This window comes from Ascaphus truei, chromosome 2, assembly GCF_040206685.1.
Source record: "Ascaphus truei isolate aAscTru1 chromosome 2, aAscTru1.hap1, whole genome shotgun sequence".
Lineage (NCBI taxonomy): Eukaryota > Metazoa > Chordata > Amphibia > Anura > Ascaphidae > Ascaphus > Ascaphus truei.
Window position 1 is genome coordinate 353351073 of NC_134484.1, and position 25803 is coordinate 353376875.

The following is a 25803-nucleotide window of genomic DNA, read 5'->3' on the forward strand; positions in this document are numbered from 1 at the left end:
AATGTTTTAAGAAAAACAGTGGTACGAGAATATAACAAATGTATTTGACTAATGTTTGTACACCCCAAAAATATATAATAACGATCCGCACAGAATACACAATGTAAGAGGAACTTACCCATATATGCTGCCCAGTGTATCGCTCTCCTATCTTTCTTGTCAAATGCATTAATGTTGGCACCTCGAGACAGAAGTAAACTGACCATCTGTGGTGTTTAAACATACAAAAAACATCAGAAGGTAAAATAGTTATGTGCATCACTGTTTAATCAGACATTCTGAGTAGCTGATGGGGTTACGATTGTTTGGCTTTAATTAAAGGTCAGTTTAAATTTAATTTCAATTTAAAGGAGCACTCCAAATCGGTGCATTTTTATGCCCGTTTTTTATTTTGTTATATATAGGATTGAAGAGGCGGTCTCTGGAGCTGAACCCCATTAATTTCAGCTCTGGTGACCCTCTGATTCTGGAGGTACTTACCTCCGTAGTAGGTGCCGGTAGCCAGTCCGGCTGAGAAAGCTGGGTTTTAAAGTTTATAACTCTCGCATCACATGGGCCAATAGGAAACCGCACTGATGTCACAGCTTCCTATTTCCCCGCAGGAGAGGAAATCTTTGAATAGCGGCCATTACGTGATCCCTGGCAGCAGAGAAGAGATACTACCGGCACCTAAATAGGAGGTAAGTATCCCCGGAAGCAGGGTGTTCCCAGAGCTGAAATTAACGGGGTTCAGAGTCCGAAGAATCATTGCTTCAACCCTATACAGTATAATATATTTAAAAAAATATATATATATTACAGTGTTCGACAAACCTATACATTTGCACGCCCCGGGCGAGTGGATTTAACATCGTGGCGAGCTCCTACTGGTCCAAGCAGCACACATGTGTGGTACTAGGTGGCGAGTAGATTTTTTTGTTCGGCGAGTAGATTTTTTAGTGATTTGTCGACCACTGCATATATATATATATATATATATTGTGACAGAAACCAGGGGATGGTAATAAATTCCGTATATAGGGCTCCCAGGATACTAGACAGTTTCTATCCTGTTTGGCCTGGGAGTGCAGCCTTATAATACATACACTCCATCCCACAGTTTGGCAAGCGCTGGAACTGAGGGATGAGAGATCCAGACCAGAGTTTGTCTGCTGCCTGATTTCTGTCACCTGTCATGCTAATTAGGAATCAGGTATGTAAGACTGATTTCCTGTTTGCTCTGGTCTCTCCACAAGAGCCAGGAGGCTGGAAGGCTGCTGAACTACAGAGGGGAGAAGCCTCTTCCCCAAACAGGTTCAATCTTTCTGTTCATTTGTGTAAGACTGCAAAAGTACCTTGTTTTGTTGTTGGGAGTGGAAAAGCCACTTCCAACCCTGAGTCAGGGATATCTAAGTTAAGTTATCGCTCAGGTGAGCAGCTTTTGTTTTGATCTGTTTTCTGTTGTATGCACTGTGGCAGTCTCAGTGCCTGGGACTGAATAAACCAGGCATAGCCTGTTTAAAGGAACAGTACGTGACGCCTCATCATTTAACCTACCCTAAAAGACCGTGTTCTAAACAGTCCCGGACAAACGACGGAGCCCCGGAGTAAGCCGTTTGTCACATATGGTGGAGAATGCGGGCAGAACACTAGGGGGTCTGCGGGTTGAAGAACTTTGAAAGGAAAAAAAAAAAAAAAAAAAAAAAGTTTTTTCATCCTCTGCAAACAAGATGGAAGACGTGGTGGGTGCGCTGGTACGCAATGTCGCTGCCCAGAAAGACGTGAATGAAACCCAGCAACAGCTGTTAATAGCCCAGCAAGAAACTAATGCAAACCAGCAGCAGACGAATGCAGCCCAGCAACAGCTGCTAATAGCCCAGCAAGAGATTAATGCAAACCAGCAACAGGCGAATGCAAACCAGCAACAGACGAATGAAGCCCTGCAAAACGCGAATGCAAACCAGCAAGAGACAAACCGCTTGCTGAGAGAGGAGCAACAGCGGTTCGCTCAGGGCTTACAGCAGGAACTCGAGATCCTGAGGGGGACTATCAGTAACCTTCCACTGGCAGCGGCAGCCCCAGTTCCGAAAATGACCAGGGCAAGCCACTACCTTCAGAAGATGGGACCCTCGGATGATGTGGAAGCCTATCTTCTCACGTTTGAACGCACGGCACAGAGAGAGGGATGGCCAGAAGCTGAGTGGGCTGGTCTAATCGCACCCTTCCTAAGCGGCGAACCCCAGAAGGCTTACTTTGATCTAGAGCCAGCCGAAGCAAACGTCTATGCAAAATTGAAGTTCGAGATCCTCGCCCGCCTCGGCGTAACCACGGCTGTTCGCGCCCAAAGGTTTCACGCATGGTCCTTCACGATGGATAAAGCCACCCGAAGCCAGATGTATGACCTCATCCACCTCGCCCGGAAGTGGCTACAACCCGAGATCAACTCAGCCAGCCACATCGTGGAACGGTTGGTCATGGACCAGTTCTTGAGGAAACTTCCCTCTGCCTTACGCCGTTGGGTCAGTCGGAGTGACCCCCACAATGCGGATGAGCTTGTGGCCCTCGTAGAAAGGTACAATGCAGCAGAAGAGCACCCGCAACCCACAGTCGTGGAGCAACCCCACTACCCGAGGTTCCAGGACTCTTCCAGAGACGGTAAAAGGGTACCGGGGTTAAGGGGCGCTGAAGAGCGGCGACCCCCTTCACGCAGCACAAGCAACAGTGGTTCGCACACTAAGGGCAATAGCCAACATGGGGAGCCGGGAAAAGGCTCTAAGTGGGACACAGACTATGTACCTAAATGTGTAAATTGTCATGAGAGGGGCCACACAGCAAAAATCTGCCCACTAAATGATGAGCCCATGCAATGCAACAGCGTGGAACCTTATTCGCTGTTGTCCCAATGTATGGGCCCTAGCCCAGAGGACCCCTTGAATAACCATCTGTGGGCATTTGTAAAGGTTAATGGTAAGAGGGTTCGGGCACTTCTTGACTCTGGGAGCATGGTCACACTAGTGTCCGAATACCTCTTGCCCATTAAGAAGAAACAGAGAAACAGTTCACAAAGAGTGGCAATTTGTTGTATACATGGGGATAATCATGAATATTCCACTGTTGATGTTTTTTTTGAAACAGAGTTTGGTTCTTTAGATTTCAAGGTGGGTATTGTACCCAAACTGGCACATGATGTGTTAATAGGGACCGACTTTCCCCATTTTCTAAAAATGTGGTCCCCCGCTCAGAATAGCGCCCAGAGTTCAATAGCGGACCATAACGAAGTATTAGAAGAAACAAATCCTTTCCCTTTTTCAGAAATGGAGGTTGACGAGGGCCCAAATAAGAAGGGGGAAAAGGAGGAGTGCTGTAAAATTCCCTTCCCCATCACTACTTTGGTAGGGAATAACCCAAATCAAGATGTTGAGCAGACACTTACCATCCCAGAACCGGATAAGACCCTCGCTGACCTAGAGGTCAGTCCTGGGAGTTTTAAGAAGGCCCAGTGGGAGGACCCCACATTAGCGGTAGCAAGGGGAAATATACGGGACCAGAATAGTACTCCTGGCCAACCAGATAGGTCACTTGCTTACCCCTACTTCGAGGTAGAGAACGACCTAGTATATCGGGTTGATAAAAGGAAATCAGTTACAACTAAACAATTGTTGGTACCACGGACATTCCGTAACGTAGTATTACACCTCGCACATAGTCATCCATTGGGGGGACACCTAGGGGTGGAAAAGACAAAAGAAAAGGTTCTCCGAAGCTTCTATTGGCCTGGGGTTCTGGCAGAAATTACGAATTATTGTTCCTCATGCCCAGAATGTCAGATCACCGCCCCGTTCAAGGCGTACCGCAGCCCATTGGTACCCCTTCCCATAATAGAGGTACCATTTGACCGGATTGCTATGGATCTAGTAGGACCCCTAATAAAGTCTGCTAGGGGACATCAGCATATATTGGTAATATTAGATTATGCCACCCGATATCCTGAGGCAGTTCCCCTACGTAGCACCTCAGCTAAAAACATAGCAAAAGAGTTAGTAGTTCTGTTTTCCCGGGTCGGGATTCCTAAAGAGATTCTATCTGACCAGGGAACACCATTTATGTCCCAAGTAACGAAAGAGCTATGTAAACTCCTAAAAATCAAGCATCTCAGAACCTCAGTCTATCATCCACAAACAGATGGTTTAGTGGAAAGGTTCAATAAAACCTTAAAGAGCATGTTACGGCGGGCGGTTGATAAAGATGGGAAAAACTGGGATTGTTTGTTACCGTACCTGTTATTTGCCATTAGGGAAGTTCCCCAATCATCCACAGGCTTCTCCCCGTTTGAACTATTGTATGGCCGACACCCAAGGGGTTTACTGGATATAGCCAAAGAGACTTGGGAACACGAGGTTACCCCTTACAGAAGTGTAATAGAGCATGTTGCCCAGATGCAGGACCGCATTGCTGCAGTCCTACCCATAGTGAGGGAACACATGGAGAAAGCTCAAGAAGCACAGAGGAATACATATAATAAGGGTGCTAGGGTCAGAATTTTTTCTCCAGGTGATAGGGTACTAGTTCTGGTTCCCACCGTGGAGAGTAAATTCCTTGCTAAATGGCATGGGCCATATGAGGTCTTGGAAAGAGTGGGAGAAGTAAATTATAAGGTAAGACAGCCAGGTAGGAGGAAACCTGAGCAAATATACCATATAAACCTACTCAAGCCCTGGAAAGATAGAGAAGTCTTGTTAACCCTAGTACCCCCAGGTCCGTCAGAGAATCAAGAAACTGACCCAGAGGTTAGCATAGCTGAAACCCTGTCTGTTCATCAGAAACGAGAGGTTCAGAATTTAGTGAGAAGAAACAAAGAAATCTTCTCTATACGGCCAGGTCGAACTAGCGTAATTGAACATGACCTAGTCTCTGAACCAGGGGTCCGAGTTAACCTTAAACCGTACCGAATCCCAGAGGCCAAAAGAAAGGCTATAAGTTTAGAGGTTAAAAAAATGCTAAAACTAGGTGTAATTGAGGAATCCCAAAGTGGGTGGAACAGCCCTATAGTCTTAGTCCCAAAGCCAGATGGCACAACAAGGTTTTGTAATGACTACCGGAAACTAAACGCGGTGTCAAAATTTGATACTTATCCTATGCCCAGGGTAGATGAACTTGTAGAGAGACTGGGCAAAGCCCGATATCTCACAACCCTAGACCTAACAAAAGGGTACTGGCAGGTTCCCCTCACAGAAAGGGCAAAAGAAAAGACAGCCTTCTCAACCCCAGACGGCCTCTTTCAGTATAAGGTGTTGCCTTTTGGCTTACATGGAGCTCCCGCCACATTCCAAAGAATGATGGATAAAATTTTAAAACCACATGCTCGGTATGCTGCCGCCTACCTGGATGATGTGGTAATCCATAGTGAAGATTGGCAATCCCACCTTCCAAAGGTCCAAGCTGTGCTTGACGCAGTCCGGTCTGCTGGACTAACTGCTAACCCCGCTAAATGCACTATTGGTCTGGAGGAGGCCAAGTATCTGGGATATTCTATTGGCAGAGGTTTACTCAAACCCCAAACACTCAAAGTGGAGGCGATACAAAATTGGCCAAGGCCAGTTACAAAAAAACAAGTAAGGACCTTTTTGGGGTTAATTGGGTACTATAGAAGGTTTATTCCCAATTTTGCAACTAAGGCAACCCCACTAACTGACCTCACAAAAGCAAGAGGACCGCTAATGGTAAAGTGGTCCCCCGAAACCGAACAGGCCTTTAGAAGCCTGAAAGAAGCTCTCTGTGCCCAACCAGTGTTGGTCACACCTGACTTCTCCAAAGAGTTCGTAGTCCAAACCGACGCATCTGAGGTAGGGCTGGGGGCGGTACTCTCCCAGGAGTCTCAAGGTGAGGAGCACCCCATCCTTTATTTAAGTAGGAAACTAAATCCCCAGGAGAAAAATTACTCCATAGTAGAGAAAGAGTGTCTCGCAATAAAGTGGGCTGTAGAGACGCTCAAATACTATCTGTTGGGGAGAAAATTCCGGTTGGTCACAGATCATGCACCTCTTACCTGGATGTGTCAAAACAGGGAAAAGAATGCTAGAGTGACCAGGTGGTTCCTAAGCCTACAACCCTTTAAATTTTCTGTGGAACACAGGTCAGGGCACAAACATGGCAATGCTGACGGGTTGTCAAGGATGCACTCCCTAATATCCATGGTCGCTCATCCCTCGAGGTCTGAGCTGGGGGGGAGGATATGTGACAGAAACCAGGGGATGGTAATAAATTCCGTATATAGGGCTCCCAGGATACTAGACAGTTTCTATCCTGTTTGGCCTGGGAGTGCAGCCTTATAATACATACACTCCATCCCACAGTTTGGCAAGCGCTGGAACTGAGGGATGAGAGATCCAGACCAGAGTTTGTCTGCTGCCTGATTTCTGTCACCTGTCATGCTAATTAGGAATCAGGTATGTAAGACTGATTTCCTGTTTGCTCTGGTCTCTCCACAAGAGCCAGGAGGCTGGAAGGCTGCTGAACTACAGAGGGGAGAAGCCTCTTCCCCAAACAGGTTCAATCTTTCTGTTCATTTGTGTAAGACTGCAAAAGTACCTTGTTTTGTTGTTGGGAGTGGAAAAGCCACTTCCAACCCTGAGTCAGGGATATCTAAGTTAAGTTATCGCTCAGGTGAGCAGCTTTTGTTTTGATCTGTTTTCTGTTGTATGCACTGTGGCAGTCTCAGTGCCTGGGACTGAATAAACCAGGCATAGCCTGTTTAAAGGAACAGTACGTGACGCCTCATCATTTAACCTACCCTAAAAGACCGTGTTCTAAACAGTCCCGGACAAACGACGGAGCCCCGGAGTAAGCCGTTTGTCACAATATATATATATATATATATTAGTCAATAAAAAAATAAAAAAAAAATATATAGTCAATAAAAAAATAGTTTGCACTCACGGTTTCTCAAATGAAGACAGATGCTCGTCCCATATAGAAACATGTACAGGGTAACCAGGGAAATCCAGGTAACAAAGAGACAGCACACCGCAATATAATGAAGTAAATAAAGTGTATTAACAACACAGGGCAGACAACGTTTCGGTCCTCAGAGTGGGACCTTCCTCAGGGCACTGCCCTGTGTTGTTAATACACTTTATTTACTTCATTATATTGCGGTGTGCTGTCTCTTTGTTACCTGGATTTCCCTGGTTACCCTGTATATATATATATTTCTATTGACTATACATATTTGTTATCAGAAATTGTTAACTTCCTTTCTTGCAGTATGAGTGATGTGTACAGATTTCAATTAATCAGGATTGGTTACCATCTATTTGTTGAAAAACGACATAAATGGTAAAGTAAACTTTTAGTATGTGTAATTTTTACTAATTGGATGGAAGTGTGTAATCTCAATCAAGATTGCCAACATTTCTGTGTGTGCACGTTTTGTGGGGTGTGGAGCGGGTGTATCAAAGGGTAAGTTGGGAAGCCAAAATCAGTCATAAAGCATTTGTATACAATGATTTAACTTTAAAAAGTTATGCTATATTTACAAAAATGTAACCTATTAAACTCAATAACGAACTGTGTTCCCACAAAGCAGCACTCTGTGCTGCATTAAACGTTTTGTAAAAAATAACTAAATAAACAAAATGTAAACTGCAGCGTGAGAATTTTAATTGAGAAATTTGCTTACAAAAAAGTTTGTCCGGGAGAAACATTATTGCCACAGGGGGTCAGCCTCAAGCTGTCGACCAATGGAAAGTCATGACATCATCATGAGAAGACATTGCAGCTTTCGATTGGTCGGCCCTGCAGCCATCCTTGTTTTTCATTTCAAATACTGACAAAAGTAAATGGAAATCAAGCATATCCTTGCCATGGTTCAGCTCCAGAGGACCCCTTGTTCATACAAGGTAGAAAAATATATACACTTTATTTTGGGGGTGAGAATAGCTACTTTAACACATACATACTTTTTATACAAATATGTCAGTGGTATTTGGGTGGGGAAAATTTAGATTTGAAATTATATATGAATAACAGGATTCTTGATTTCCTTTCAGTCCGACAGGGAACCTGGCACTCAGAGCAATGTTATGTGCTGCAGGTTGCTCTGGTCTGGATGGCTTGAATATGTTCACGCAGCTCTTCTAGATTTGGACAGCAGATATCTCTAAGGAACATTGCTGAGCCAACTGCTGCTTAGTGGTTTAGACTTTAGAATGATTTTAACAAAATGACATGCCTTTCTGATAGACCTGCCTACACAAACAGCACATTTAGGAAAGATATACTTCGAAGTCATCGTACCTCAACATGACCGCTGAAGGCAGCGTGGTGTAATGCCGTTCTCCCTGCCCTGTCCGATACATTTACATTGCTAAGAAGAGGCACCAGGGCTTCCGCACACTTTACAGCTTTATTTGCCGCTGCTATGTGCAGGGGGGTCTGCCAATTTTTGTCACGGGCATTGACATCAGCCGAATGCTTCAGCAACACCTGTACCGCATCCTGAAAACATGGCCAAGAAAAGGAAACGTTACGCTACTGACATGCCTGTACATTTTCAAAAGATGTAGTTAAATAAAACATAAATAAGTATTTTTTTTTAAATACTACCATTTTTATTGATTTTCATCAAAAACTTAATCTGCCAATGATGGGATTTATAGGACTTTAATGTATGTCTAAGGAGCCACGTGTTGTGCAGGTACAGTATAAGGAAAATACTGCAATAAAAAGGTTAAGTAAACATAACCCATCTTTGCTTCCAGGCAGCTTAAGTACCACCACTAGGTATCACCGAATCAGCAAACAGTGCAATAAACTACTTGGACAAACAATAGTAACTGAAACCGTTACATTGACAAAATGCAAAAACTAAATCTGCATAAATGCTCATATTTATCCCATTGTATTTAGAAGTGAAAGTCAGTGATGCAAAAAAACTGCTCAAAAATAATTGACAGATATGACAATTGAAATATGCACTAAGCCAAAAGCAGAAGATGCTACATTCTCCAACAGTATGTAGAGCAGACATATATGCCAACCAACAAGAGCCCAATGTGCCCCCATGCAGAATTAATAATTACACACTACATGCCAACTCTAAACAAAGACTTGGGTGCCAGGAACATGGATTACGGCTGCATTGTATTCACTACTGAGAAGAGTGGAAGAGGAGATAAAGTCGGAAGCAGATGCTACTTCCAAGAGGGAATACCAAGAACAACCCTTAAAATTGTACAGTCGATAGTAGCAGCATAGTTACAGTATAGTGAGAATGAGAAGATAATGATGAAAACTGTTAAGGAGGATGGGGAATTAGACTTCTTTATCAGTCTCCTGGCTACAAAAACTGGGCAAAAAACTGCAGTAGATTAAAAAACAAAACAAAACACAAATTGAAAGCAATGGCATTGTTTTCTTTCATAAAACTGGTGCAGTTTTGCCGGCATACTTTGAGAATTGATCCGCAAAATAAATAATTTAAATAAAAGGTCTGAATGCCAACAGTATGGCTGTGACAAAACTGAAGCTTAAAATCGTGGTCCTTCGTAGGCCCAGTAGTACTAAGTGATATGCCTTTTTACCAAAATTTGACCTATAATACATACTTTTAAATAATTGTTTTATATACTATTGATTTTGGAAGACAAAACAGTACAGGGGTTCAGAAATCAAATAAGGAAGGGTTGGGGCTGAGACATGGGGATTATAATCAAACTAAAGTTACACAATCGCACAGCGTTAAAGCAAAGCATAAATACGGTAAATAGTGCGAAAACAGTAATTTAAAAAAACAAACAGTGATAACATACAGGCATAGATCCTTCAGCAATACAATATTATCCTTAGAATTTACCAAATGATGATAAGCAAACATGCACTAACAATAGTTTTCAATTCCAGTGCTTTGCAATTGTGCCTATTTGATTACAATATTCATTCCTATTGAACGCTGTATCACTTACAAAATTCTCCTCCTCTATTAAGGCTATACCCTCCTCTGGCCCTCCTTACATTTCAGTCCTAATTTCTCGCTATACACCTACCTGACTGCCCAAGGATGTCTTCTGTCTAACCCTTTTGTATCTAATGCCCTCTCCGGCCTTAAAACCTCTCACTCACTGTCCCACACCTCTGAAATGCCCTTCCCTTCAATATCCGACTAGCACCCTCTCTATCCACCTTTAGAAGTTTTCTTAAAACCCACCTCTTTATGAAGCATTTGGGTACTTCCACAGGCTGATACTACTGTATATATCTCAGATGCACTGACCTTGACCCCTTGCAGATGCACTTACTAGAACACCCTCCTACTGTCTCTGCAAGTTCTCCCTACTTACCACTTAGATTGTAAGCTCTTTGGGTCAGAGACTCCTTTTGCCATTGTTACTTTCATGTCTGAAGCGCTTATTCCTGTTATGTGTTATAATATTATGTCAGGTGTATTACTGCTGTGAAGTGCTATGTATCTGGGTGGCACTATATAAAGATATACATTCATACATGACAGCACACTTTTTGTGCTCTTATCTGCATGATCGTTACCAGAAGGGCAGAGGTAGCCAAAAATCTAAAATATACTTAGAAGGGAATAGTACACAATGTATAAACCAAGTAGAACTTCGTAAAATGAAAAGAAATACAAATTTGACAAAACTTTTTTTTTTCTCCAGGAACAGAAAACAACCAAATATACTTACTTATGTCTAACCCAGGGTTCCCAGGGTTGCGCAAAGTTTTTATTCTGCGCCCCCCACTCTTGCAGCTCCAGCATTCTCGCCCCCCCCCCCATCCCCATCCCCTCTTACGACCCAGAGTCAAATAACACCGCGGGTCATGTGATGTGACGTCACATGACCCCACGGCATCAGTTGACGCCACGTTGCTGAAGAGCCGGCTGGCAGCAGGTAAGGGATGTTACAGAGGCCTCGCGCTGACCCCACCATTTAAATGCCATGGGGAAGGGCACGAGGCCTCTAACCACCACGCCCTCCAAGAAAATCTTGCGCTCCCAGTTTGCGCACCCCTGGTCTAACCCATGGATTGTCAGAACTAACCTAGAAACCCAACGAGGCCATGTTTAACCAACCTACATTTTATTCAGATAAAGTGCAACCAAGTGTGTGTTATTTCATGCATTATTCCTAGACAACACCTAATCATTTATAGAAATTATTATAGATTGTGATACCGATTGAATTACAGTTTTTCATAGATTCCATTTTTATTTCTTTCAATGCACAGTGAAGAAACGTGTGATGTTTTGAAAGCTTTGTATATTGTGAGTTAATATGAAGATCTCATGTTGGTCCATTAATAGTCGACACAGGCAACAACAAATGCACAGTGCGCTTCAAGACTAATATACAGTACCAACTATTTATATACCAAAAGATCCCATTCCTAAAACGTTCAAAAAGATCCGTAAAAGCATAAGGCATTAAACAGTAGTAACTTCAAAAGTCTCGGATGCCATGAAAACAATCCATTCGAAAAGCTTTGTAATATACTTTGTAAGGAAACATGCTGTGCATAATATTAGATATTGATTCATACCTCACTGCAGGATGCAACAGCTCTATGCAGAGGAGTCAACCATTTGCTGTCTTTGGCATTTACTCTAGCTCCTGTAACATACAAACATTTGTAAGGATAATGTGCATTTCACAGAAAAAATTAATGTAGTTTAAGAAGATTTACAAAACAGTTGTTGCATAAAAGATTGTAATAGTTTGTTATTTTTAAAAAAAAATAGCTTCCTTGACAAAGTACTGTACTGTACACAAGTGACATAATTTCATGATTAACTTTAGTTCGTATGAGGATTTCTACTTTTACCAAATATATGTACACAAAAGGAAACTATTTTAATTTATGCCATAAAAGGATCATGAAGGTCTTAAGAATTTATCAATAAAATTTAGAAGAGCATGTCAAATTGGGAAGTAATACAGCTGAAGATGCTTATACTAGAAGTGCAAAGAAAAAGTCTAATTGAAGCAGTAGGATTAAATACAAAGGAGAGCTTCTGTTTTCATACCATCTGAACACCATAGAGGGACCTTGAACCTGTTTCTCCAAAAAGCATTAAGTACTTATGAAGTATAGCTACTCTAGTAAAAAAATAAGAAGAACAAATAGGATAGAAGGAGTTTTCTATGATAACCAAACTCAGTGGGGGTGAGGCATCAAGGCAAAGTAAGAGCCAAATCGACACAAATTACTTCATTTTATCTTGCATCTCTTTGCTTCCAGTTTTGTGCCATATAACACCAGTACAAGATTTGGGAAGTGCAAAGAGGAGGATTTAGGGAGGAGTTACATGACACACAAAATGCATCACTTTCACTTGAGACAAAAAAAAATCATTGTTAAAAAATAATAACAAGAACAGCCATGTCTGAGGAAGCTCAATCTTTTCTGGTCCACAATTTGTGCCAAATGTAAGACACACTCATTACTTTTGATGTAAACAGAAAATTGGGCAATGCATCAAAAGCTTATAAATTGCACAAAGTTTAAGTCGATACATATCCTGCAGCGTCTTTAATTATTCAGTAGCAAAATAAAGTCTAAAGAGAATAGATTTTAATAAAATGTTAAGTTCTGGAGCATAGGCCTTTTTTTGCCTCCAGAAGCAGTTGTGCCCAATGGTGCTGTGTACGCTCTGTTGTATATGCAGTTGCATTGATCACCTTAAGGCTACGATTAGACCAGATGCCACTGAGCGGCAGCGCGATCCGGTGACGTCGCCCTCACGCTGCCGCAGAGTGGCAACGAGGAGACAGCAGTGAGAGGAGACAAGGAGGTGTGGCGGTGAGCGGTTCGCCTTTATTGGCTGAACCGCTCACGTGACGTGGACGTCGCCTACCAGAAACAAATTACAAAGTCTCTTCAGGCGTCTGCCGTCCTGCAGTTCCTAGCGGCGCGCACTTGGCTAAAGGTATGTAAACCTACATAGGATTTCTGCAATTTGTACTTGCGCTGCATAACGCGATGCCAATCACCAACACAATCAGCAAACCATGTTTACAAAGTATGACAGGTGCGATTATCAGCATACAGGGCTTCTACTGCAAGCAAGGATTCTGGGTAATAACACACAGATGAGCATGCTTTAAAAGCTGAGTGAAATAACAGGCATAAGTTAAAGTGATCCAGGTTCAAGTGGATAAGAAGCAAAAAGTGATGCTCAAAAAGTGTTGCACTAATAGTGCCCAAAGTACATGTTATTACCCAGATTTCCTGGCTGACGTTGTAGCCCTGTATGGTGGGCGATTATGGGGTAAGGCAAGTTTGGGGATATCTGAAATGTGAATGTGCTAAAGTTTTCTTCATCATTGATGGCCTCTACCTAGATTAGTTGGTGCCCATTTTCCTATGACGCCTAATCACATTTATGATCTATGGACTTGTATCTTTCTTAGCCTCATTTGTGCAATTCCTTTTCATTGTTGAATCGTAGAAACAAATCTTCCATGCTTTTTTATTGAGCAAAGACAAAGACCAAAGGAGCCAGCATTTTTTTTTTAAATATTGGTCTATACCACATTGCATATCACATGCAATCAAACCATAAAAGTCGTGTACGAAACCTCATTATTGCCTCCACCTTACCTTTGCTCATCTATGTATAGCAAAATATGCTGCCTGCACACATTTCTGGAGAGCTTTTTTCTAGTGCCATCGATATATTGGAAGGCAGAGCGAGGGCTGCTCTAAGAATATAATTTATGATTTTATGTAAAATCTGTTATGGTGATTTTCACAAAGACTTTTGTGGCATCAACTGTTGTCCCGCCAATTTGTACTTTTATACAGACTTGTGAAACCAAGACTGTCCATAATCGCCTCCATCATCTTGGCAGTTTGTAAATCAAATTTAAAATGTTTCTATGCTGCAAGACAAAAAGTCAGCTGAATTTCTCACATAGATGACTCACTGTTCAAAGCAAAAAAAAAAAAAAAAAGCAAGAAACCACAGGAACAGGCAGTATTATGTACAATGCCGTTAGTCATTTTATTTTAGAAAAAGGTAGTAAGAAAGGGAAGTCCGTGGCATTACTCCACTAGGTTACCCAGGTTTAACTACTCTGGTTCTCAAATGTTTCCTTCCTTGCAAGTCGCAAAACAAACCCTGGAAGAAAATAAAGTGCATGTGGCTGTTAAACCGCTAGACTTTTACAATCAGGAAATGTTACATAAGGACACCACAGAAGGAGTTTATTAAATGCGGGTCTACATCAGTAAGACCTGAACAACTATATGGCACTGTTGGGTAAAAAAAAAATGTAAATGCCTTAAAGTAAAATGGAGTCTGGATGATACAGAAATGTATGAATTGAAGTTTAACTTCATTTTTTTTCTTCAATTGTATATACATCATGTCCCAGTGTAATTGCATTTACAGATTCAATGTCGACTGAATAAAATCAGAGTCAAACTTGCCTAACTGAAAAGATGCAAAATAGTACAGCCATAGCTTAGTTTTTATGGCGATGGAAGGTAGGAAAAAAGGCGATGGCATGTTGAATTGCATGATTTGCTTTCTTCATCTACAGATTAAGAAAAGATCAATGTCAAAACATCAAGTCTCATTTTAATGTAATAGCAAGGCAAACATTACTGTAGATAACTTTTGACACAATAGACTGTATATGGATAACTCCCAATCTAAGCACTATGGCCCATTTACTAAGCGGTTCTGTTCCTTAAAAGACTTTCTGGTACCAGAATACACCCTACGGCCCATTCAAACGAATGGACTGTAAGGTGTCCTATGGCTTCTCACAGCTTAATAAATATGCACCTGTATGCATTAAATTTCCTTTTTAGCTTATACACCCTATCATATGCGCTCCCTAGGCAGGGATTCCTTTTACTAGTGAATATTTTTCTTTTTGATGCCCTTGTACTATATTTCCCCATATCCCAATGTGTTTTGTAAAGCTCTATGCACATAAAAAACAGAAAATACACATATGTAATACAGCATATTACACAGGTGGTTATGGACTATTACTGAATTATAAGAACTAAATTTGCAATGCTTAGAAAATGTACTTGAAAAGCATATTATTGTATGTTGACTGCTGAAATGCAAATATTAAAGTGTTATGACTAAATGTGGATATATTTGATGATATTGGTAATTGTCTCCTGTAAATTAACAGAAAATTGGTATTCCTTTTCCAAGTGCCTTGTTACAATATTATCGTGACATATGTCTAGTATTACAGTTAGTTCCGGAAATAATTGGACAGTGATACAAATTGCTGTGAACCCACAACATGCGGTCAAAGGAGCTCTCAATGCAAGTGAAACAGGGCATCCTTAGACTGCAAAAAAAAAAAAAAAAAATCCATCAGAGAGAAAGCAGGAACATTAGGAGTGGCCAAATCAAAAGCTTGGTACATTCTGAGAAAAAAAGAACGCACTGGTGAGCTCTGCAACACAAAAAGGCCTGGACGTCCACGGAAGACAACATTGGTAGATGATCTTAGGATCCTTTCCATGGTAAAGAAAACCCCTTCACAACATCCAGTCAAATGAAGAACACTCTCCAGGAGGTAGGCATATCATTATCCAAGTCTACCATAGAGAAGACTTCACAAGAGCAAATACAGAGGGTTCACCACAAGGTGCAAACCATTCATAATCTTCAAGAACAGAAAGGCCAGATTAGACTTTTCCAAACAATATCTAAAAAAGCCAGCCCAGTTCTGGAACAGCATTCTTTGGACAGATTAAACTAAGATCAACCTGTACCAGAATGATGGGAAGAAAAAAGTATGGAGAAGGCTTGGAATGGCTCATGATCCGAAGCATACCACATCATCTGTAAAACACGGGGGAGGCAGTATGATGGCATGGGCATTCATGGCTTACAATGGCACTGGGTCCCTAGTGTTTATTGATGATGTGACAGAAGACAGAAAAGCTGGATGAATTCTGAAGTGTATAGGGATATATTGTCTGCTCAGATTTGGCCAAATTCAGTGAAGTTGATTGGACGGCACTTCACTTTACAGATGGACAATGCCCCAAAACATACTGTGAAAGCAACCCAGGAGTTTTGTAAGGCAAAGAAGTGGAATATTCTGCAATGGTCGAGTCAATCACCTGATCTCAACCCGATCGAGCATGCATTTCACTTGAAGACAAAACTTAAGGCAGAAAGACCCACGAACAAACAACAACTGAAGACAGCTGCAGTAAAGGCCTGGCAAAGCATCACAAAGGGCAGCGTTTGGTGATGTCCATGTCTTCCAGACTTCAAGGAGTCATGGCCTGCAAAGGATTCTCGACAAAGTATCAAAAATTAACATTTTATTTATGATTGTGTTAATTTGTCCAATTACATTTGAGCCCCTGAAATAAGGGGACTGCGTATGAAAATGGTTGCAATTCCTAAACGTTTCATACAATATTTTTGTTCAGCCCCTTGAATTAAAGCTGAATGTCTGCACTTCTATTGCATCTCGGTTGTTTAATTTTAAATCCATTGCAGTGGCGTACAGAGCCAAAATTATGAAAATTGTGTCAGTGTGCAATTATTTCCGGACCTAACTGTACATCATAAGGTGGGCAAATAAGAGAAGGTCAGAAAAAGTATTACATGATTAGGTTTTATGCTTTGTGTATTTGTAATATAAAAAACATTCTCTGTTTGCACTACATTATAAAGTTAAATTTTTGTTGCCAGGTTACTGGTTTTTCAATCATATTATTTAGGTTGCAATTATTAGTTTTGCTTCAAACTATCAGCGATCGCACAGCAGAATGATATTTATCATAATAAACAGAAAACAATGCTCCTGTTATGAGAGTATGCAGTCTCAATATCTTTTGTTGTCTTACTATCTAAGGGAGCACAGCAAAATAAATTAAATACATAAATAATGGTCTGCTTTGAACAATTATGTTAATTGAAGAGCTAGAGCTGAATAATTCTGCCATCCTAATTATTTTGCTATTAAAATTTTTATACCACGGCAAAACAAATGAAATACACAAATTGTGTGAGGGAAAAAATAAACACTATTCAATAAACCCCTTGTGAATCAGGTACATCACACAGCAGGACTCGCCTTAAAAAGCATTCAATAAATGAGTATTAAACTTGGGTAGTAGAAAAAAAAATTATGCATATATATGTACAGTATGTGTGTGTATATAGACTGTATATGTATGTTTATATATATGTGTATATACAGGTGCGCCGACGAGTATTCAAAAACTTGCCTTGGAAAATCTGGGGCTATCGCCAACAAGACCCAGGTACATGCTGGGTACATGCTGCAACATTTCAGTAACATTTCTGCAGAAAGACTAATGGCCCATCGGATTAACACAGCAGGGGTCCCTGGCAGTCCCATTCAGTTTGAAGCATTGCACGGTCTGACCTTGGGGTGAATTTTCTGGGACGTCCACTCCTGGGAAGATTGGCAACTGTCTTGAATGTTTTCCACTTTTGAATTGTCTTTCTCACTGTAGAACAAGCATGTCAAACTCGCGGCCCGCGGCCCGCATGCGGCCCGCAACGAGTATCTGTGCGGCCCAGCCAAGGTGTCCCGGTTACGGCGGCGGTGAGGAGGATGCGGCAGCTGGTAAGTATTCTCTGTGTGAGTGAATGCTGCCAGGGGATTGGATGAAGGGCCGCATGGGTTTGAATGAAGGAGGCGGGGCTTAGAATGCCGACCGGGATGCAGGGGATTGGTCGCAGGCAGGTCAGAGGAAGCCGGGGGCGGGGCTACCGCTTTGTGCAGAGCACACGGTGAGTGTGTGTGTCTGCCTTCCTGCTCCTGGCTCCTCTGCCTGCTGCGCGGTGTTCCCCGCCGGGCGGGCGGGCAGCCGCAGGGACCCGGGGCAGAGGCGCTCACCCCCCTTGCCACTGACTCCCCTTTGGCGCTCACCCCCTTTGGCGCTCAACCCTTGACACCCCCCCCCCCCCCCCTGCACCCTTGGCGCTCCCTTTGCCCCCGGTCCGCATGGTGCGGGAGACGGGAGTGGGGGCGCGCGATCGCTGGCGGGCGGTGGGTGCAGCGGGAGGCTCAAAAAGCAGGCCTTTCCTCTGTCCCCCGCCCCCCTCCAGTCACTCACATCCGTCGCTGTACTCCACTTTGTGTGTGTGTGTGTGTGTGTGGGGGGGGGGAGTGTGTGTGTGGGGGGGGGAGTGTGTGTATGTGTGAGTGGGGGGGAGTGTGTGTGTGTGGGTGTGAGTGTGTGTGTGAGGGGGGTAGTGTGTGTGTGGGGGGGGTGTGTGTGTGTGTGGGGAGGGAGTGTGTGTGTGTGTGTGTGGGGGGGCGAGTGTGTATCTGTGGCTGTGTGTGTGTGTGTGTGTGTATCTGTGGCTGTGTGTGTGTGTGTATTAGTGGCTGTGTGTGTATCAGTGGCTGTGTGTGTATCAGTGGCTGTATGTGTGTGTGTCTGTGCAGGCCAGCAGTGACTGTGTGGATGTCTGTGTGTGGTCAGTGTCTTTGTTGGTCTGTCTGTGTGAGTGTCTGTAGGTCAGTGGCTGTGTGCGTCTGTGCAGGTCAGGGAGAGAATGGGGGAGAGAGAGAATGGGGGGGGGGAGAGGGAGATAGGTGGGCAGAGAGAGGAGGGGATTGAGCGAATTGGGGTGGGGAAAGAAGGGAGAGAGAATAGGGGGAGAGAAAATGGGGGGGAAGTAGAGAGAGAATGAGGGACAGGGCCGTCAACAGGCCCGGTGAGTCAGTCAACCACCCTCTCTCTCTCTCCCACCCGCTCTCTCTCCCTCTCCCACTCTCTCTCTCTCTCTCTCTCCCTCTCCTACCCTCTCTCTCTCTCTCTCTCCCTCTCCCACCCTCTCTCTCTCCCTCTCTCCCTCTCCCACCCTCTCTCTCTCTCTCTCCCACCCTCTCTCTCTCTCTCCCACCCTCTCTCTCTCTCTCTCTCTCCCACCCTCTCTCTCTCTCTCTCTCCCACCCTCTCTCTCTCTCTCTCTCCCACCCTCTCTCTCTCTCCCACCCTCTCTCTCTCTCCCACCCTCTCTCTCTCTCTCTCTCTCTCTCCCACCCTCTCTCTCTCTCTCTCTCTCCCATCCTCTTTCTCTCTCTCTCCCATCCTCTTTCTCTCTCTCTCCCACCCTCTTTCTCTCTCTCTCCCACCCTCTTTCTCTCTCTCTCCCACCCTCTTTCTCTCTCTCTCTCTCCCATCCTCTCTCTCCCTCTCCCACCCTCTCTCTCCCTCTCCCTCTCCCACCCTCTCTCTCCCTCTCCCTCTCCCACCCTCTCTCTCCCTCTCCCTCTCCCACCCTCTCTCTCCCTCTCCCTCTCCCACCCTCTCTCTCCCTCTCCCACCCTCTCTCTCCCTCTCCCTCTCCCACCCTCTCTCTCTCTCTCCCACCCTCTCTCTCTCCCTCTCCCACCCTCTCTCTCTCTCTCTTTCCCACCCTCTCTCTCTCTCTCTTTCCCACCCTCTCTCTCTCTTTCCCCCCCTCTCTCTCTTTCCCACCCTCTCTCTTTCCCACCCTCTCTCTCTTTCCCACCCTCTCTCTCTTTCCCACCCTCTCTCTCTTTCCCACCCTCTCTCTCTTTCCCACCCTCTCTCTCTCTTTCCCACTCTCTCTCTCTCTCTTTCCCACTCTCTCTCTCTCTCTTTCCCACCCTCTCTCTCTCTTTCCCCCCCTCTCTCTCTCTCTCTTTCCCCACCCTCTCTCTCTCTCTCTCTTTCCCCACCCTCTCTCTCTCTCTTTCCCACCCTCTCTCTCTCTCTCTCCCACCCTCTCTCTCTCTTTCCCACCCTCTCTCTCTCTCTTTCCCACCCTCTCTCTCTCTCTCTTTCCCACCCTCTCTCTCTCTCTCTCTTTCCCACCCTCTCTCTCTCTCTCTTTCCCACCCTCTCTCTCTCTCTTTCCCACCCTCGCTCTCTCTTTCCCACCCTCGCTCTCTCTTTCCCACCCTCGCTCTCTCTTTCCCACCCTCGCTCTCTCTTTCCCACCCTCGCTCTCTCTTTCCCACCCTCGCTCTCTCTTTCCCACCCTCGCTCTCTCTTTCCCACCCTCGCTCTCTCTTTCCCAGCCTCGCTCTCTCTTTCCCACCCTCGCTCTCTCTTTCCCACCCTCGCTCTCTCTTTCCCACCCTCGCTCTCTCTTTCCCACCCTCGCTCTCTCTTTCCCACCCTCGCTCTCTCTTTCCCACCCTCTCTCTCTCTTTCCCACCCTCTCTCTCTCTCTTTCCCACCCTCTCTCTCTCTCTCTTTCCCACCCTCTCTCTCTCTCTTTCCCACCCTCTCTCTGTCTGTCACCCTCACCCACTCTCTCTGTTTTATACCTACACCGAAATAACCTATTCTGCTTTCTTCCAGATCTGACTCTCGTTTCACACGGGAGACATCGGAAGACAGGTAGGGAACACCCCCCCTCCAGTATAGTACCTTGAGGGACTGCGGATCAGGTAAGATCCCAGGTGGGATTGCTGCTTTGGAAATTGTTAAGAGGGGGCATCCTGACACTGGTTAATGGGTTCAGAAGTCATTCACGTCTGGCTTTTTTTTTTTGGGTTCAGTTAGTGAGGTCAACACACACACACACACACACACACACACACACACACACACACACACACACACACACACACACACACACACACACACACACACACACACACACACACACACACACACACACACACACACTGTACTTTTCAAAATAAACCTACGTTTCTATGAAAATTTAAGTTTGTTTTTTTGCGGCCCACAAACTTAAACCTTGTTTATTTGGCCCGTGTTAGCCTTTGAGTTTGACATGCTTGCTGTAGAATGATGGACTTTAAATTCTTTGGAAATGGCCTTATAACCCTTTCCAGATGGGCAACAACAATTGCTTCTCTAAGATCATTGCTGATGTCTTTCCTCCTTGGCATTGTGTTAACACACACCTGAATGCTCCAGACCAGCAAACTGCTAAAACGTCAGCTTTTATAGAGGTGGTCACACTTGCTGATGATCAATTAATCAAGGGCATTTGATTAGCAGCACCTGTCTGCTACTTAGCATCTTAATTCCTATGGAAGCAGTAAGGGTGTACTTAGTTTTTCACACATAGCTTCTCAATTTTGGCTTTATTTTTGTGAAATAAATCATGACACGGTGTAATATGTCATGTGTTGTTGTTCATCTGAGGTTGTATTGACCTAATTTTTAGACCTGCTAAGGAACAGATGATTGTTATTATGTCCTGGTATGTAAAACCATGGAATTCAAAGAGGGTGTACTTTCTTTTTCACATGACTGTATACACACACACACACACACACACACACGTTTACCGTCACTATTGGAACGGGGGCTGTACATCCGAAGAATATAAACATTAGCCATAGCGGTATGCTGATCTTGCATATTCATACTGTGCGGGTCTATTTCAACTTACCGCGTGGGCTCTAATGATGTTAAGACACAACAGAAGCTTTATATATATTGTTGAGTGATGGTAAATGCAAATAGGAATGATTTTTTCCATGAGTTAACATGGCACCTAACAGCAGCCATCTCATGGGATATCGGGTGTAGCATCAGGTTACCATAGCGACAGGACGCGGTGACGCTAAAAGCGTGATGACATCAGCAAGTTGTGGATTTCGAAATCAGCTGCTTCACTCAGATTTCAAATACGCATCAACTGGGAAAGACTCAGCTTTGGCGTGAATTCTATGTGCAGTTTTATCGATAAATAGTAGGTTCTTTCCTGTCTTAACCCCACTCCCAGAAGACCGCTGTCGAAACGCGTTGGAGCGGGAGCTTTGGATGGGGGACCCCTCTCTTCTCACCACGCCTCAGGGACCGTGCATCTGCATCAACTGGCCTTTTGGTGATGTATTAAGGACTGTATTCTATGAAGAAATTTGTTCTATACCTGGAATGATGTATTTTGTGCTATTATTTTTACCCTGTCACAGGATCCTCTGGATTGTTTATCTAGCGACTTTATTGTACTATCATCTCTCATCTCCAGCTTTTAGTATTTTCAGTATATACCTACTTTGTTTCCTGTGTGTGTGTAGCTGTATGCAATTTCTCTCAGCAACCTTGCCCTTTGCTCACCATATGAATGGTTGTTATATTTCCATTTAAAGGGGAGGTTAACTTTTATGGTATGTCTAGTGTTCACCTTGTTGTCCCCTCTGTGATTTGAGGAGTTTGCTTGGAGCCCCCCCTCCGTTTTATTATTCTCCCTTGTTTTTATGTAATCAATAAATTATTTATTTTTGGTATACCTGTGTGCTCCTCCTTAGATATCCTTTTTGAGAGATATGTGTGTGTGTGTGTGTGTACATATACATATTAGTGTTGGACCGGGTCCAACTTTAAAAAAAAAAAAACCGGGTAACAGGTACCGGCCAAAATCACATGATCTACCCGGCCGGGTACCCGTTTGGCACTTACGTGGGGGCGGAGGAAGACTGCGGCAACATCTAGGCAGGTCAGCAGAGGTCCAGCTCACACTGCTATGGAGTCCTGCAGCTCCCGCGCGGGCTGAACACACACTGCTGATGCTGCCACCGCCACAGGACCTCTGCTGACCTGCCTAGATGTCGCCGCGGGCTTCCTGACGGGTCTTCCTCGCCTTCCATCGCTGACAGCAGGTAAGTAATGGTGTATTTTTCAGCTACATTACCCGGCACCGGGCCCACTTCTCAGTTGCCAGGTCCGGGTAAGTTCCGGGTAGCTGAAAAACCGCCGGCTAATCTCCTGACGAAGCACGTTGTGCAAAACGCGTAGAGGTCACGACAGGTCATCCTGCGCGTGTTTCCTGACAAGCTGAGACGGAGCCTGCGAGAGGCACAAGCGGTGTGTTCCATCTTCACGGTGCCGAGATCCGGATCTTCATGCGGACACCGTGAACCCGCATTTCTGCCTCAGTGTAAGTGTCCGTCTCCCCTTGCCAGCTGTTTGATTATCTTTGGCGGTTTCACTCAAAATCGTTAGACGGATTTTCACTTTTGCTTTATTGATCATTTGTATTTTACTGTATGTTGTATGTTGTACTGTTTAGGGCTTAGGTAGTATCAGAGGTCACATTCTATAGGTACTGTGTCCTAGCTTTATAGCATTTTTAGCTGAGGTGGGGTTGGATCCCCTCAGTATCTGTGTATTTTTAATACATTACCATTAACTAATCCCTGGTGCGCATCTGTGCATTTTTTCTTACCTGGTAACACCGGGTACTCGGTACATCACTAATACACACACATATATATACATATATATATACACATATATATATATATCAACTGTAAATATTACTGTATGTTCATTTGCATGACTTAGACAGGTCTGCAACCCTGTCTTTCCCCATTATCGCCCAGCATACAGCGCTTCCACTGCAGCAAGGGATTCTGGGAAATGACATGCAAATGCCACGCAGACCTGTCTAAGACATGCAAATGAACATACAGTAATATTTACAGTTGCTTTATGCTTTACTGTGGAGGGTTTTTGTCACTTTTTTTAACCTTAATAATTATATATATATTTTTTTTTTTTGTGTGTACATATATGTGTGTACATATACATACATACATACATAAATACATACTCTCACAACTCCCTCCCTTCCTGCCATTCTCACCCCCACAGAACAGCAAGAGATGACACACAGACACCAGGACAAGACAGAACAAATACAGAGGACAGAGCCTCACCTCTCTCTGCCCATGCTTTTCATGCTCTCTTTGGCCCCAACCCCAGGCTCCTGCTACCTCCTCCTGATTGGCTGCTGCTGTGTAATGCAGCCAATCAGGATGGAGGAAGTTGCCCAGCCCCTAGCAGCAGCTGCCCTGCTCCCTCCCTTCCCAGGATCGCAGAAAAGAGCATGCAGAGAACTTGTGCCCCCCTTCTGTTGTCCTAGTCTGCACATGCGCAGTATGCTACTTCTGTATCAAAGGATGTCAAAACACGATTTTCCAATGAGCCACGCCAGCTAAGAAGATTAAGTTCAAAACACATGCCGGTAAAATGGGAGTAACTTGCAAAGTAGGCACAAAACAGTAAAGAGTGCAAATTGGAAGGATAGCCGCTCCGTGTGAGCTAGCTGAGCTCTAAAGTTCAAAGCTCCCGCATCACACGGCCAATAGGAAACCGAACCCGATGACGTCACGGCTTCCTATTGGCCCGCAGGATACAGGCGCTTTAAAAAAGCGGCCATTGCGTGATCCTGGATAGCTCAGCAGATGACTACCAGCACCTACTACGGAGGTAAGTATCTCCGGAAGCAGGGGGTTCCCGGAGCCTTGTTTTGTATTTTTTGTAAAGAGCATGGATTACCACTTTAAGCTTGGGCTCTTCTTGAATTAATTGCTTCTGTAAGCCAAGGCTCTCTGAACTGAGGCAAGTCTGTTCATATATTTGTATGTTCATATAAACCAGTTTGGGACAAAAAAAATATTAAGCTTTCACGTAACCAGGCACCTAATCACAAAATGACAGTGGTGTGTGTGTACTGCAGCAATTGTTCTGTGTCAATTGTCTGAATTACCATTCATCGTATGTAATACAGCATTCTGGCACACCACAAAAATGCTGTACAGTAAACACATTGGAAGGCCCTGCTCAATATGCTGGGAAGTTGGTTCTCAGTGACAGGGAACGTGGGAAGGTCGAAGTGCTATTAAAATAATGAGCCTCCCTGACTTGAAGAAGTGGCTCGACAAAATACTGAATAAAGGGTCAATGTGACATTCCACATACACATTCCACAGTCCGTCAAATCATGGTGTATGTATTGTTTTTCTATTTCTAAATTTGATGTGTTCTATCCTTAAAGGAAAAGCCCTAGAATCCTGGATATTTTTGTATATATCTATATATATATATATATGTAAACTCTTCATATTAGGTTGAACCACCAATGGTTTAATTGGACACCATACCTAATTGCATTTGCTCCTCCATTATTGCACATCACATTTTGTAATAATAACTATATAGTCACAATTTAAGGTCCCAAGTTGGTGTATTCTATTACAGCTCATACCAGGGTATATATCAGAGGTTTTGATTAGCGCCAATTTTTTTTTTGTCTTTGAATTAATTTCTCACTCTCTCGTTATGGGCCCTATGTTTCGGCTACTCTCTTGGGCCTTTGACAGAGAGTAGCCCAAACGTTGAGTCAATAACAGACGTTTAGCACATTTTTGGTGTTCCTATCCCTTTGTTATTGTTGCTTATACCAGTTAAGTGTTTGCCCACATCCCTTCATTTTTTTTTTCCTTTACAAATTTTTTAATTGAGTTTTTGAACAGAAAAATACATAAATAAAACATGGATGTTGGGGGGCGGAGGGGGTGGGTACATAAAAAAAGGGGAGGGGTAAGGGGGGGACAGCATCAAGAAAAATCACCAAATCTTACTATAATGTACATTTTTAGGGTTGAGTGGTGAGCACGGGAGTCGCATAGTGAATTAACAGTTCTTGCCACGATATGCAGAAATAAAACATTTTAGGGAAGGAGTTGGGGGGGGGGGGGAATGGGGTAGGGGGTGGGGGCGGGGACATGAGGTAGATAAGAAAAATGTGGAACTACACAGTGGTGAAATCACAAAACATTCTGCTAAGCATAGTATTAACTTAGCTTGAGGGGTTGTTATAGAAGCTTCTAAATCAGCTATGGAGACCCTCTCTGGGGGGCCTCGATAATACAAAGATTCCATTTTTACAATTACATTCTTGAAACTACATCTATTGTACTCATCACCTAATTGCTATTCTGGTTTAAGGGATTAGGGGGGGGGAGAGAGGCGGAGGGAAAAAACAGGGGGGGGGGAGAGAAATCGAGAGGGAAAAAAAAAAAAAAAAGGTGTGCG

At 43.8% G+C, this 25803-nt stretch overlaps 1 protein-coding gene across 3 annotated transcripts in view; it reads right to left on the reverse strand.

The window, feature by feature from the left end:
- The window catches only part of ANKRD28 (ankyrin repeat domain 28), a 191447-nt gene that overhangs the window by 57122 nt on the left and 108522 nt on the right, over nucleotides 1–25803 (reverse strand). For all 3 annotated transcript variants that reach the window (XM_075586884.1, XM_075586882.1, XM_075586885.1), the window contains exons 4-6: nucleotides 11533–11603; nucleotides 8275–8475; nucleotides 119–206 (exon numbers count right to left, since the gene is read on the reverse strand). In XM_075586884.1, coding sequence (XP_075442999.1) covers nucleotides 119–206; nucleotides 8275–8475; nucleotides 11533–11603 — 360 coding nt within the window. The remainder of the gene's footprint in view (nucleotides 1–118; nucleotides 207–8274; nucleotides 8476–11532; nucleotides 11604–25803) is intronic.